The following is a 14,810-nucleotide window of genomic DNA, read 5'->3' on the forward strand; positions in this document are numbered from 1 at the left end:
TCATAAAAAAAGATTCGCAGTCGCTTGTTACGATCGCCTTGTCACAATCTTGAGATTCGCAGTCGCTTGTTATGATCGCCTTGTCACGATCTTGAGATTCATTGATGCTGATTGAGCGGAAGGATGTTGGGCGCAACATCTCGAGAGCCTCCTCAACCAATCACATTGCAAATAAAACTCGTATTAAAGTCCTATCATACAGAAATCATGTCTCTGCAGCTTCGTAAAGCTATATGTATGGCTACAAAGAGGTGAGTACTGAAGATCTTATGACCCCGCTTCAGATGAGATAGAAAAACACTGCATTTTAGCATGCACAGTCGCTTCACTATGCGTAAGACTGGTATACCTCTGATTGCTTCATTGAGTTGTAAGCGTTTCAATGGTTCCAAGTCGCTGGATTGCGACCTTCAGCAAACCTTCCACAATTATAAGCCTGGGTTACCCTCAACTACACGAGGGATCAGTTCACAAGTGATCAATTGGTTGTTCAGCTTGCTCTTTGAGAGGTTTGGAATGCTAAATGAGTGTGAGCGGGAACAGGATTGATGATTTACTCGGATTGTGTGTCCAGATCACTGCCAGACGACTTAATGTTCACGCTGGTGTAACAGTATGCGCAGCCGTGGTGAGTGAATTATTTGTCGCTCAGCTGATCTCTATCTCATGTATCTAGGACTGCCTGTCGTGAATCAAGTAGGTTTTTGCGGCTGCCATGATACAGTTGCATGATATTCAATCGTGTGTCCAGAACTACTTAATGTCCATACCGCTGTATACGCGGCTGTGGTGAGTGGATTTGTCGCAACTGATCTCCATCTCATGTATCCAGGACTGCTTGCCGTGAATCAGGTAGGTTTTCTATTAACCAGTCGTCATAGTTGGGAGATGGCCTGCGGTTGTCTTATGGAATATTATTTGTTCCTCATTTCAAGTTCCCAACTGTGCTGGACGGTGTTCACGCAGTGGTGTATCATACTCAATGCCGTCTTCGCACATTGTTGGGAGGGTTGTAAACAAACGACGAATATATTCATGGAGCAGGTATCCTTACTACAAGTGTACGTACATAGTGTCTAAATGATATCATGTCCTTCTCGTATATACCTGGTGTGTGAGCCCCCCTCAGGACGGCCGCAAGTGCCGCTAGGACCCAGAGCCCACAGTCGTAGCTGTTAGTTTGTAGAGGATGGACTGTTAGCGGGCAGGCTACCCAGCCTGTAAGATCGACAGGGTGTGAGCCACGGCGTTGCTGGGCGATGGATGATAAACGCGCAATAAGATTCATAATGTCCTGTGGCGAATCAACAGCGAATAACTGGAGTATCATCTAGTACTGACCTTCACATCATTTTTCCACGGCCGTCGTTCAGCCAAGCTGTCGAAGAGGTGGAGCTCTTTTGTTGGGATATATATTGCGCAGAGTACCCAGTGTCCGACTGGTGAGGGACGGTGAATAGGTAATATCCATACATCTTTGTCCCAAAAGGACGTCCACGCAGTATTCCGCCATAGTATCTCATCCGACGCATTGTATCGGATACGCGGGAGGTCGTGTGTCGAAAAAATGGCACAAGGCCGCATTTGTGAAGTTGCCAGTATCTCAGAGTATAACAATGCCGCACAACCATTGATACACGTATCGTTGAGGCGGGCAGTGGGCTGTGCCAGGAAGGACTGATCCCTTGCGTCGAACAGTTGACAGGGAAAACCATCCTGCGCTGGTCGCACCTGAGTCGGGGGGGCACTTGAGGATGGTACTATGACGAGATCCTCTCGGCGAGGAACTTTGAATGTGTCTTTCCGAAGATTCTATGATATTTATTTGATGAGTCCAAGTACATATTTAGAGACAAAAACATACCTCTGGCAGTTCCCAGCTTATCGTGAATTCGGGTTCTGGTATGACTTCATCATCCTCGTCATCACTAATGGTACCATGGGGTAAAACATCCATAAGCACCGCTTCTTCAACGGCTTCTTTGAATGCAGGCACAATATCTTTGTCTGTGTCATCCTCGGGGGAGGGTTCATCGAGCGCCAATGAGGTTGGTACGAGCCTGTAGATACCATCTTCTGATAGTCCCTCACAAAGAGTGATCGCGAGATTAGTCGCCACTGTGACATTGCTGATGAAGCGGATAGAAGACGCTAGCGGGGTGACCCATTTAGTTTGAAGTTGGAGGACGTGATCCCGCCATTGCTGCAGCGGAAATAAAAATGTGCGATCTGGTAAAATCAGTAACAATCATTGAAACAATAAAATGACTTACTTGCGGGAGAACGTAGGGCAACCTCTAGCGCAGCCAACTCGTCTCTAAACCATCGACAGAGATTGTCGGCTTCGAACCCAAGACGGCGCTGTTCCTCTTGACATCATTGTCATTTCAGCATAGCTCGTATTCCATCTCGTACATCGGTGTCTTCCATCCAACGGGGGACATCTCCTACGGATGGGGTGATCCAAACGTCCTCCATCAACGTCGGATCATTTCGAAGGTCAGCGAGTTTGGTAGGAAGAGGAGCGGGGAGCGGGACACCCCAAGATGGGTCATAGAGGCCCTCAAGACGCTTGCAGTAGCCATTATACTTGCGGATCGCAGTCATCAAAGCTGGTTGGCGCTTTGCGATGGCTTTGCGAGTCTGCTGATGGAGCTTCGTGCCTGTGAGAATGAGTCAAAATTTAGATATAGCAAGACAGAAGCAAGGAATATTACCAAGGGCCTGATTTGCACCGCCAACCGCGCGGTTGAGTTTATCCCACTCAAAAAAGCTCCCTATGGCTCGCTTGCAGATGTTTATTTTGAGGTCACAAGCCATGAGAAGAGTTCGAACGAAGTCTAAGTCGACACCTTGGAGTTCAGGAAATCTGTCGTGGACGTTAAGTGAGGCATACAATAATTCAACCTTGTTCATCAAATGGTCATGGCTGCGCTTGAGGCTCTCTAGTGCATCTAGTGTCTCCTCGGTAACCAAGCCCTTCTCTACCACAGTGCGCATGGCTTGCAAGGCCCTATCAGAAGCATCGAGGTCAGCTTGGAGAGTAAGCACAACGTCGAGCTCCTTCTTCAGGCGTGCTGGAGCATCTATTGATTGCAATTTAAAATGTCAGTTGGACCTTCGAGCGACTTTGACGGACATACGGGCACGAATGGAGAGTTGTGACCTTTTTTGATCCGCCCATTGATCCTCAAGATCTTCGATTTCGACACCGCACTTATTCAGGACATCTTTAGCCGCTGCACCCTGGGCATTGACACCACGTTTGAGCCACCGCTTGATCCATTCACCCAGATCTGTTCGCATCTCCAGTCCGATGGCAACGGCCTGGCGGTCTATCAACCAAAGACGCCTCTGTCGCTATACACTATTATTAACGAAGGAACATCATGAGAATATTGCGACTTACAGACGATGACCGTTGAATTCCGATCAGCTTGACAAACCTCGACCAGAGCCTCTCAGTACCCTCGCCATCAGACAGACCAAGGCCACTGCACATCCGAGGGTTATACTCCAGTTGACAGGCCCACTCGTGGCCATATGCGTGCATGGCTGTCATCGCGAATCGAAGCCGCGAGGTCACAGGCTCGGGAAGAATATCATACTGCATAATGACACATCAGGTTGAGATCTTGTCTGTCAGAGAATTACTTACCTGAGATAATGAGCGTGAGAGGACGCAGCCGACGTCGTAGAGCATGACGATGGTAGCTTCCTGTGGTAAGAGGGAAAATAGGTGCTCGATGAGGGATACTGCATACTTTTGCTGCTCGCCAGGCGAATCGATATTGGCAAAGAAGAGAGGGATGTCGTGACGACAAATAATGGCCATGATGCCCGAATCATCAAACGATTCCATGGCGGCCTTCTGCTTCTTACCATCTGTGGCTTCGTATGAATGCTCGCACTGATCAATTGCTTCATCCGGGACTACAGAAGTGCGAATCTTGGGTGCTCACTTACGCTTCGAGATGATCCGCCGCCCAACGTCATCAACCTGGGTCTTCGGAAGGAAATACAAGGGTTCGTAGAAGCGCGGGCAGTCGCCTGCGGATCGTCGATGACGATGATGGAAGTTACCATCAGTTGCCACGTGTATATCTCCGCCTTCACTAAGTGGCCTGCCAAATAGCACACCTCCAAAGCATGCTGGACAGCGCTGCATTAGGATGGCAGCACATTGGCCTTGATGCAGGGAGGTACTGGAAGGCTTGGGGGTAGACAGGTTAGCCTCCTCGTTACATTGAGGGTTACGAGCCTCGTAGACACGCTCTCGACATATTTGTACCGCGGCTTCAGTCTGCCACTCGACTTCGGTTTGTAAAATATCATACCATTAAACAGCTTGGCCGAGTCCACGCCGAAATGGCTCTTGAACGACTTGGCCCTGGGTGAAGTGAGGAAGAGTCTATAAAACTGATAAGTCGGAACTCACGGCGGTATTGGTCATCTGGAAGCCTCGGCGGGCATAATGGGTCTTCAGGGCGGCGGCGAGCGTGTGGATAGCATCACACGAACGCTCAAATAATGCCCGGTAGAACGCAAGGAGGTCTGTGGAGACTGCCATGCGTGGTTGAGATGGTGCAGTTGGAAAAAGGCCGTGGTGTACGAGGACTTGCGAGAGTGTTGAACATTTGCACGCCATCACATTAACATAAAGGAAACCTGGACTTATCAGCTGGAGCTGCACATCAGAAACAAACTGCTTACGGTCGAAAAGAGACAGACTATAGAGAATCTTTGCTGTACGCAACTGGAGCTTGCGCAGGCAGATATGACCGGACATATTTCTGCAAGAGGGTGCCCATGGGTTCTTGCTGAGTACTTGAGATGGGGATCTACCAATGTGGGTATAAGGGCCTTCCAGGACGTATAAAGATTATTTGCCATTTTGTCTGGCAGGATACGGTGCCCCAGGTCCTTGGGTGCCAGGTCTGTAGGGCAAGGTCCTTCGTCGGGTTGGTAGTCATTGACCATAAAGTCGTCCTCGTCGTAAGGATAGCTTGCAGTGTCGTCAAAGTTTGCCGGTGCTTCAGGTTGAGCTGGCGCAGAACTAGAACTTGGTGTTTGAGTACTTAGCATTTTGGGATTCATTAGAGCAGCCATTTGAGCGAGGAGGCGCTTATGTTTGGAGTTAGCGCCTGGAATGTGAACGAGTGTCTGTGATTTTTTGGGATCTCGAGCCTTCTTGGGGCTCACAAAGTGTACTCCAAGTCCTGTAGATATTGGCTGAGCGCCACGTGTGGGACGGATGGCCGGCATGATGGTCGTCGTCGTAGGGTAGAACAGAAAGACGACGAAAAACGGACTTGGAAACTGACAGCAGTGTCCAAGATGCAAGGAAGAGCGCTGAGGCTCTATATCTGGTGGGCTCGCCATAGACCTATCCAGAGGCTGAATGGAGCGGGATGGGGATGTTGACGACGATCCTGCGAGGTCGTAGTGGAGGGTACAGAGTATTCAGTGAGGGGCACGAGGATCCAGTGAGGGCCACGAGGATCCCGGGAGGTGCTGCAGAGGAAGCAAGGTATATTTTGGCTGTGCTATAAATAGACCATCTGCGAGCCTGGGTCTCTTAGACCCATATAACCCTAACATATTAATGGGGTCTCACAGACCTTTATTGCCACCGAGAAGTCCTGCCTGAGGTGGAGCGCTTACCGTATAAATACTAGCGCCCAACCGTTGCGAGCGTCTCAGTTCTTTCTAGAGACTGAGACGTGAGTCTACACCTTTACCGTTATTGTTACACTTAACTGACTTAGTGTAGTTGCTCTTACCTGTTAGGTACACGCTTCGTCAATATGAGTTCTTTCTAGAGACTGAGACTTGCTCTTACCTGTTAGATCCTTTCTATCCCGCTCTACCTCTAATCTCTAGAGGAATCACATGCTTCATGTTCATGATCTTCATCTAGAGTCGTGGCGTACTGGTCTAAAGACGCTTTGCAGTCGTCAAGCCCCAAGGGAAGACTGAGGCTTCTCCAGCGAGACCACATCTCCAATGCCCCCCCATCAAAGAACATGGCATTAATGGGAACATAGTTCTGTATCTGTTCATCGCACATTACATTATGGAAGGCTGTCCCGCACGCAAGAGCTCTTTGGCGTGCCGAACGACTGAACAGGGCATTAGCATGGAAGCATGCTTTGAAAGTGGACAGTAATCGTGAGCATACAGGTGCCATGTCCACCTCAGGGGCCCATTTGATGGTCGGCAGCAGCCAAGCCGCTGAACTGATCACCTCTGGATCCGTGGTAGTGTTGAATAGCCACCTTATTGATCGTGCTACGGAGAGCATCTCCTTGGCTTCTCCAGGGTCGGAGTACATCTCCTTGCTCTCTTTCCCCCCCGCGACTCGGACTCGGATGCACTTCCGAATGAAGCGAAGGAATGCTGAGGTAGGGGTTTGAAAGGGACATTGCGGGTATTTCAAGGAAGCGACGACAATGAATAAATAAAAGAGCAAGCCGAACGCCATCAACACGATAACAGCGATTGCTGTAGCTCCTTGCTGACTCCATACGTAAGCTGAGAGAGTGATCCCAAAAAGAAAGAACGAGATTTGCAGTAGCATGAGAAATGATAGCAGAACAGCGTAGAAGTACCATGCTTCCAAACCGTCTAACATTTCTTGTTTGTCCTTTCCACGACCGTTCGATTTGTAATGGCTGAGCCACTGTTTGCCGAGGACAGCCCCGAAAGCAGCGAGAAGGTCGAGCGACAATGCAACGTATGCCAAGGTCTGGAACCAAATGATATTTGGCGGGTTTGCTGCTGAGGCAGCGAGGGCTGATATCGTGGTATTGGAGGATGTATTCTGAACGATCTGCCACAACAAGGGGATCGTGGGGTCGGGTTTCATGGCAATAATGAAGGCGGTATTGATAGCGGAGAAGAGACCAGACTACGATCTTCTTAGCCAAATACATGCTCCAAAGTTATTCGGTAGCTTACAGAAAGGAGTACGATGTCCATGTCACTGCTGTTCCGCTCTAGAAACTCGCCATCGTACTCTTTTGCAACCTTGGTATAAGACGCCCAGAACCTGTTATATGTGTCTGTGTTCCCTTTCTCCGTTATATTCGAGTCCTCCAAGGTCGCGAGAATTTTCTGCAGAATTTCCTGTGTTCTAATACCGCATTTGATCAGGGATAAATTATCCGCGTTAAACACCTTCACTTACACATGGTCATTTTTCAAGAAGTCTTGCGTCGGTATTGTAGCCATCAGTAAAGGAGAATCGTGTTATGGTAGAACAGTATGCAAAACCGCGTTAGAGACGAAGGCCGCTGAGCGGTTTGCAACAGTAGTCAGTATGCATATAGATATGCTGCTGCTCGGGAACTTCAATAGGCCGTAGTGCGGTTCCAGGATGACGCTCAAGAACCAAACGGACAAGCGCTCTTTTACGTCTTGACATAACTCGTCACCTTCATTGACGCTGTCGAGCGCTCTTCATATCTCATGATAATTTGGTATCACAGATAGTGATAGACCGGGACAGGGAAGTTGCATTTATAAGACCATGGATCTCCGAGTGTGCGAGTCGAGGCATTCGATGAGGATGAGGACGGGGGCCGGTTCGGAAGACAAAGTCTGTGGCGCCTTAGGGAATTATCTACTAGCGCCAGGGTCGATATTTTGGGAGGTGCTATGCAGTTCCACTGGAAGATGTTATGGAATATCTGAGATTCTAAACCCTGGTAGGCGATCTATGCCTGTACAGTTTTTAGGTCTTCTGTCAGGGAACGTGTTTGATTTTACGCGAAATACCTTCACCCAGACGTAATTCCCGATATTTTGATCGCTTCAGACTGTGACAGAACCACTAGAGGAGACACGGAGGCTGCTGAGTGATTGGTAGAACTCGTCATATATCTTCAGCTTGCTGTTGCAGTCGGCACATGACAGACTGTAGTTTTGAACTGAATCGATAATACCTTGGGAATGCCGCAGCCACGGAAGAAGCTCTGACAAATTCTTTTAAGGTTCCAAGTAGTGGTGCGGCCGAGCATCTCCAAACGGCCGCATGGCGTTCAACATCACAGAACGACCAACTTTGACAGAGAAGTCACAATTATAAGGCTATGTATGACATCTGAGGACTGTCAGGAACGTGACCGTATAGCATTCAACTAGGTGTGGATTTAAAGATAAACATGAGCATGTCGGCTGACTGAGAAACAAAGCCGAGCTGATGTGCTGCACCAATGATGACCTATGTCACGGTAGTAGACTGTCATAGGTAGACCAATAGAAGGAAGGCAGTAAGACAAAATGGTAGCAGGTCGCGTTGGCGTACACTTGTGGCGGTATTGAAGTTACTTTTAACATTAATGTGATAATGAGAAGCAAGGTGAACGCTGGCTGATGTGACGGCGCCTCAGTGATCATGTGAGTATTTGTCATTGTTTTGAATCCGCCCCTTACGGTCTTTTTGATTTCCAATAGATGCCGTGAAGTAAGAGGGTTAGCTCAAAAAATCTGAGCGCTGCTCCCAGGCAGTACTTGGAACCCTCAATGCCTTTTCCTTTAGACATGAGGCGAGACTGACGCTGGACTTGTCAAAATACAACAATAAGGTTTGATCAATTAGTGAGCGTCACAACCCAACAAACTAGTCGTGTGAGTTGATGATCGCAAACTATTATCTTCCAGATAAACAAACGTAGCTATCTTGAAAGATAATTATGTCGGATCGAATGAGAAAATGCGGAGCCAAGGATAGAATAAGGTTGTTACCAGACAAAAGGCATCGAGTCAGAATGAAAGTATACACGACATAATATCCAGAATTTTCGACCTCATGCAGAGTAGATACCAGAGGTGAGAGGGACCTCATACTCGTCGCATGTCACCTGAGAGAAACGGAGTTTTCTGCTCACTTTAGGATTACTCCACTGATGGACGAAAAACATCATTTAGCGAAAAAAATCCCTTGAAAAGGAGGAAACTTACGAATGTCACTCCGGGCGTGGCCATCGGGCAAGCAAGTCCCATTCCGCCGTTATCGGGACCACCGCGCAGTTGAATTCCACATTCACTGCCAGCGCAAGTCGGGGTGCCCGTGAACTTGCCAGCCTTGTTGACATCAAAGGTGAAACTCAGATGGTCGCCATTATGGGCGTTATCAATCCACCCTTTTGTCGACTTCAAATCCCCATACAATCCATGCTGATCTTGGAGGTAGAAGAACTCGTCCATCTCAACCTCCTTTCCACGTGAGCAATCATTCGTTGATTTGCATACTTTGAAGGGGATATCATCGAAGAAGCCGCCTTTGACATACATAGTGTTTTCTCGTACGGTGCCGAGTTGTTGGCCATCAGAGAAGGAAAGAATATAGCAACGACCATATTTGATGCCTAGGTATCTTCCATGTCCACAGACGGGATAATTTGTGCATGCGCATGAGGATTCGCCATTGTTGTGACCATTGCCACACGTCTGAGGCAATTGGACACACTGGCCATCTTGGATGCGGGTTCCAATTGGGCAGATGCTGTTTGGAATTTGAACACACATGCCATCCTGCAAAAATGTCCCAGACGGGCAGCGCGGAGCAGGGGAAGCAATAATTGGGAGACACTGGTCATTGTCCAAATATGTCCCAACCGGGCAGGTTGGAACCGTAACTGGGATGCATACGCCATCCTGCAAAAATGTCCCAGACGGGCAGCGCGGCGGGGAAGCAGTGATTGGGGTACATTTCCCATTGATCAAGTATGTCTCAGACGGGCAGCGTGGAGGGGGAGGAGTGTACGGGGGGATACACTTCCCATTATGCATGTGTAACCCAACCATGCAGCACCCTCCGCGTGTAGGACCGTCTCCATTATCAAATGTCCATACATGATCCTTGGCGCAGCACTGTTGCAAAATGTAGATAAGCATGATCAACCGACATATCGAACGCATACCTTGGCTAACTTTGCAGACCTGTCGATCCATGTGAGACCACTCACATGTCGACAACACTTCTTGTCTTTGGTGTCCTGCTCGGCTACCCCTCAGTGTCCATCCTCGAAAATATACGTATGAACTTACTGCGTCGATATACTCGACACCAGAGCAGAGTCCGAGTTCTTGAACAGTTACCCGACGGCATTTTATTTGACCTCCATCATCGTGAACTTCCCAACCATCTGTGGGAAAGCCTAATGGGACACATCAATTGAGCATGGTTATGAGGGTGGATTCGACCATTGAATATTTTTACCTGATTGCCTAGCTTGTTCCTCACATGTAGTGGAAGGAGAGGTCGGGAGCTGAAAGGCTGCCTCAGTGTGTTGAGAAAGCACGCCGAAAGCTTGTGAGAGAGCTAAGATAGTTATGAGCAAAAGTCGCATCATTGTATATGGGGACTCTAGGGTCGGACGGTGTGCATTTATACTTTCCTAGCGCGCTATTTTGCACTTCTGCACGCATTCGTAGGAGATCGTCCAAATGGAGATAGGATGATGTTCGGTACCATTGCCGCAAGACCTGCTCTCGACACACTGACAGGAAGGAGTCTGCGCCCCCGTTTTTCCGATTTTCTTAACCTGGACGAGACAAGCCCTGCGTAATTTGAAAATACTTAGTAGTAGGAAAAATATCAAGTACTCACTTTCTGAAGAGACGAACCGGAACACATGGTACCTACTTATTAGAGTGTGTCACATTCCGAGCGCTAGAATTAATATGCTGTGCACCGGGATGAAGGATAAACACTCCAGTTAGCGAATCAAAGCAAAGTCCTTTTCCTTCTTTGCCACATCCCACTGTGACCGAGCGCTTTACATATCACCTCGTGACGCTCAGGTGACAAGGAAGAGGCATGGAAGTCGTATGTATAAGGGCATATATCCCCGAGGATCAGGCAGCGCTTGCATAATAACGGATATGATGTTCGACCGTGACTAAACTCTCAGCGCGTGATGCCAATTCGATTGTTCAAGCTAGCCTCACCTAAGGCGCCTGAGCAAGGTCAGGGTCGCCGATCAGGCCTAGATTTTGCCAACGTGCAAAGAATACAGACCGGCTATGATAGTCCCCGGCACATTTGTATCAAATTTGAATCTGGCGTGCCGTGAAATCATTGATCGCCCCGTTCTTCGCGAAATGAAACGTTTGGCAACCAGCCATCTTGACAATATAACGCGAAGGAGTCGTTGTCTGGCAACTACAAGATTTATGTCTTGCCTCACTCTAGTGGCCTCTGGTATGTCCTACACACGTCCATCAACGAATAGTGTTGCCAACATCCCCTGGACGTTCCTCATCAGCTGCTCGTCTGATGAGTAGTAATACATGTTGTAACCCGTGGCATTGGCAAGATTTCTGCCCAGGATTGGGGTCGCAAAAACATTGTACGTGCAAGATCCCATCCTGAGCTTCCAGGAATAGATGACGGGACAAGTGATGAGTCTGGCATGGCATCGAAATAGCAAAGTATTCGGTGGCAGATGCGAGGAAGGTGCTATACGCACTTTATTGTGTCTCAGGAGCACGTTTTGACCAAAACACTGGCATACTCGAAAAAACTCAACAAACGCAACGAGAACATGGGGACAGGAGAATAAGTTTGGACCAGTACCAGTTTGGTACCGGCGGTCAGTACTAGCAGTAGCCACACCGGACGGTCTGGGTCAGCGGTTGTCGGCAACCGGAAAGCGTTTTCCACGCGTGAAATTTGAAATGTCATTGGGTGACTTCAATACAGAACCCTCCACCAATATTGGTGTCGAAAATCGTCACTGCATTGCAATCGAGGACGAGCACTTTTAAATCACGGCCTTCTATTCAGTCTGCCTACGGGAGGCTAACAGAGCATGATATTGCTGACAGCGGAAGAAATATCGTTAGGTACGACTACCCATTCGTCCAACGCATTGTCCAAGCAACTAGTTCGCGAAGGGTCATCTTGACAATGTGGAAGGTATGTATCGTGAGCAAAGGGATATCAACGAAGGAATGCGTGGTAGATGGATGCAATTAATGAAGCTGAGATCTTATGGTATGTAGATGATAAATAGGATGAGATGCTCGAATAGCGTCATAAATGGTCATCTGCGTGCAGTCAGTTTGATATCGGACAGAATGGCCAACACTTACGTACGCATATATAGTCATGGAATCGATACAAGTCGTCGGTGAAATTAGTGACCAGAGGCCTTGAGGAAAGGATAATTATCGAATTAGGCGGGTGTAGAACGTAATTCCAGCGTTGTACACTGAAGGTACCCAGTTAATTGATGGACATTATGACGATTCACGTTTGCTTTCACCTTTTACAAGCAAATGAAAATGATCCGAGAGCGGTGACGAATGCTATGGTCGTTTATTTCCGGAATACCAAGAAAGATGTACGCTGCCTACACCCGCAATGTAGACTTTGGCACGCAGACGACACACCTGGTAAGGAGAACTGGGTTAGCTCCTGACAATAGGAACGACTATAGAAGCTATTCACAGTATCTGCGACTTCAGCCTTGTGAAAATTCACATGGAGATCGCCATTAGGCATCCTCGTGATTTGATCCACTTCGCCAAATGACTGAAGATAGGGCACGAGTCAGTAACAAGAAACCAAACTCGAGGATGTGAGTCAGACCTGGCACCACTTTTGAACCGCCTCAAGACGTTTGACGTCATTCGGCGCGATACCGCCGATGACTAACTTCTTCTTGGTGCTTCGTGACTGACTAGCGATCGAAGACAAAGAAACTCTGGGGGCGTGGCTTTTGCCGGTGTACACGATGCGCGGTCGTGTGGCGTCTGGCGCTTCCACAGATATATTTGGGAGGGCACCACTCAAGACCTTCGACTTTGACGAGAACGGTAATCGAATTGTACTCGATTTCCGCGCCAGGGAGTTTGGAAAACCTGGCGGCTGAGAGAGCTGAGCTCCAGATGCTGGTAACGAGAATGACGCCGGAAATGATGGGCTTGTCTCAGTAGAGAAAAGCGACAGTGAAGAGGTTACAGCCTTATGGGAACGCGACCTCAAAGATCCAAAGAAGTCTGACTTTTGAGGCGTCGAAGGGGGGACAAGCGATACTCCTTCCTCATACGTCAGATTGGTGGATGGAGTTGCATACGAGGAACTTGTCGTAGTTGAGGACATGCTGGGACGTGAAGAACTACCTGGGGAGTCACGGGTACTTGAGCGTGTATCACCATCAGAGAGGGATACGAAATGCCCCAACACACTCGGTCGCCACCGCCACGATGAAGGGCTTGAACGTGTACAACGTTCGTCTGATCGAGTCTCGGTTACAAGATGTGACATGTGAATGCTAGAGGAGCGACTGTGGTTATGAGGATTGCTCGCCTCCGAGTTAGAAGTGGCACGAGAGGAGCGTTGAAACATTGATAGGCGTGATGGACTGCGAGATGCTGATGATGCGACGGGTGAAGGAGATCTAACTGATAGATGGAATTGATGTCGAGATGGAGGGGCATTAAGCCATACGGCCGATTGATGACCATTACCAGCAGTATCCGCCAGCGCTGATTGGCCATGTGATCCCTTTGACGTATGAGACGACCTATCTAACACGTGCTATCTGAGATGACGCACCTTTACATCCACGGGCTCAGGAGGAATATATTCTTGCACATCGCCGTCGTCGACTACGACATAATCGTGCATGCTGGTAGCATCATCCATGCTTCCACGAACAGTTGCCAGGCTGAGGTGAGGATACGCTAAGTAGGGATTACACTCAGTTCCAACATTTTCCACATCAGTGGAATTATTGAGGCTATCTCGTCGCTGGACGGTGGGGGAATCAACCCGTAACTCCTCCAACCATTTTGATAGGCGACTTGAACGACGACGAAGGGTTCGAGTGTGATGCTGGGTCATAAAGATATCATCGTCCCCAACATTGGCGCGAACGGGCGGGCCTATCCTGCGGATGGTCATGCCTGATGATTGGGAATCAGGTCTCTTCTCGGAGGGATCGCCTGGAGGGGAAAAGATCATGGGGATGAGTTAGACATCAACGCGGGGAGACACGTCGTGTTATACGTTGCAAAAAAAATTACATACTTGAGTCGGTAAGCGGTGCCAGGCGTGCGGACTGAGGGACATCATAAGCTGAACTTGAAGCGGATGTAAGTAAGGGAGCGGGTGTCGATACGGAACCGAAAGACGATTGACGGTCGTGCATTGAGCGTAGACCGTGGATACAATGGATAAGGCCAGGGAGGTGAAAAATACAGAGATCGTTAGGGCTGAGCGAGTTAGAGTTAAAAAAAAATAGTAAAGACGCCACGAGAATGAATCTGCCCAGTCGGAGGGCGATGGATGGGGTATCAGATGGCTGGATTCATAGAACAAAAGCAAGGAATAAAACGCGAGGCCAAATGCCAAAACTTTAACTTGAAGAAACATGCTCACATTCATATCCGGCTTGTCGAACTTCCTCAGGCTGGAACGTGGCAAATTTTTACGAGACTCATCTATCGAAGCCAGACTCCGAAGTTTCGTGGAATCTCAAGCTATTTAGTAGTATGTAGTCCAAAAAAACATACCGAAATTGACGGACTTGCAGGGCTGCTCTTCGCATGTAGGAGAGGTGAGCCCTCAAGGCCTCACGGCTGGTTATAATGGCCAGGTCATGGCTGTGTCGAACCATACGGTATCAACACTTCAAAAGCTCAATGGTCAATATCATTAAAATTCGAGTCTTTGTTCTAATTTACGATCACGGAGGTTCTGATTCTGACGATATGGTAGTACGTGATAGCTGCGCACACTTTTGATTTTTCCTTTTCGCTTTAACTTGAAATGAACCGAGCATAAGGCGATCGCG

The 14,810-nt window shown here is 48.4% G+C and overlaps 4 protein-coding genes across 4 annotated transcripts; all 4 read right to left on the minus strand.

Annotated features, from left to right (window-relative positions):
* Nucleotides 1-1,033: 1,033 nt before the first annotated feature.
* Nucleotides 1,034-4,980, minus strand: EDB93DRAFT_1238950 (uncharacterized protein; the record flags this gene model as incomplete). The annotated part of the gene is made up of 14 exons (XM_041451579.1): nucleotides 1,034-1,294; nucleotides 1,342-1,812; nucleotides 1,865-2,229; nucleotides 2,274-2,367; nucleotides 2,416-2,663; nucleotides 2,718-3,086; nucleotides 3,144-3,360; nucleotides 3,410-3,607; nucleotides 3,659-3,949; nucleotides 3,992-4,205; nucleotides 4,227-4,303; nucleotides 4,346-4,390; nucleotides 4,439-4,617; nucleotides 4,707-4,980. The coding sequence occupies 14 exons, from the start codon at nucleotides 4,978-4,980 to the stop codon at nucleotides 1,034-1,036; spliced, it is 3,303 nt and encodes a 1,100-aa protein (XP_041311019.1).
* Nucleotides 4,981-6,679: 1,699 nt separating this feature from the next.
* On the minus strand, nucleotides 6,680-7,065 carry EDB93DRAFT_1063055 (uncharacterized protein; the record flags this gene model as incomplete). Its single annotated transcript, XM_041444862.1, has 2 exons — nucleotides 6,680-6,910; nucleotides 6,961-7,065. Coding segments are annotated over 2 exons (336 nt in total), but the record flags the coding sequence as incomplete, so codon positions are not given.
* A 1,745-nt stretch (nucleotides 7,066-8,810) lies between these two features.
* Nucleotides 8,811-10,358, minus strand: EDB93DRAFT_1101536 (uncharacterized protein; the record flags this gene model as incomplete). Its single annotated transcript, XM_041447106.1, has 8 exons — nucleotides 8,811-8,864; nucleotides 8,892-8,906; nucleotides 8,965-9,508; nucleotides 9,530-9,876; nucleotides 9,927-9,945; nucleotides 9,972-10,009; nucleotides 10,054-10,163; nucleotides 10,226-10,358. The coding sequence occupies 8 exons, from the start codon at nucleotides 10,356-10,358 to the stop codon at nucleotides 8,811-8,813; spliced, it is 1,260 nt and encodes a 419-aa protein (XP_041311021.1).
* A 1,960-nt stretch (nucleotides 10,359-12,318) lies between these two features.
* EDB93DRAFT_1079312 (uncharacterized protein) lies at nucleotides 12,319-13,918 on the minus strand (the record flags this gene model as incomplete). The annotated part of the gene is made up of 4 exons (XM_041445447.1): nucleotides 12,319-12,402; nucleotides 12,461-12,544; nucleotides 12,602-13,519; nucleotides 13,571-13,918. The coding sequence occupies 4 exons, from the start codon at nucleotides 13,916-13,918 to the stop codon at nucleotides 12,319-12,321; spliced, it is 1,434 nt and encodes a 477-aa protein (XP_041311022.1).
* Between the last annotated feature and the right edge of the window lie 892 nt (nucleotides 13,919-14,810).

Source organism: Suillus bovinus (genome assembly GCF_016758785.1).
Source record: "Suillus bovinus strain UH-Sbo-P2 chromosome Unknown EDB93scaffold_9, whole genome shotgun sequence".
NCBI lineage: Eukaryota > Fungi > Basidiomycota > Agaricomycetes > Boletales > Suillaceae > Suillus > Suillus bovinus.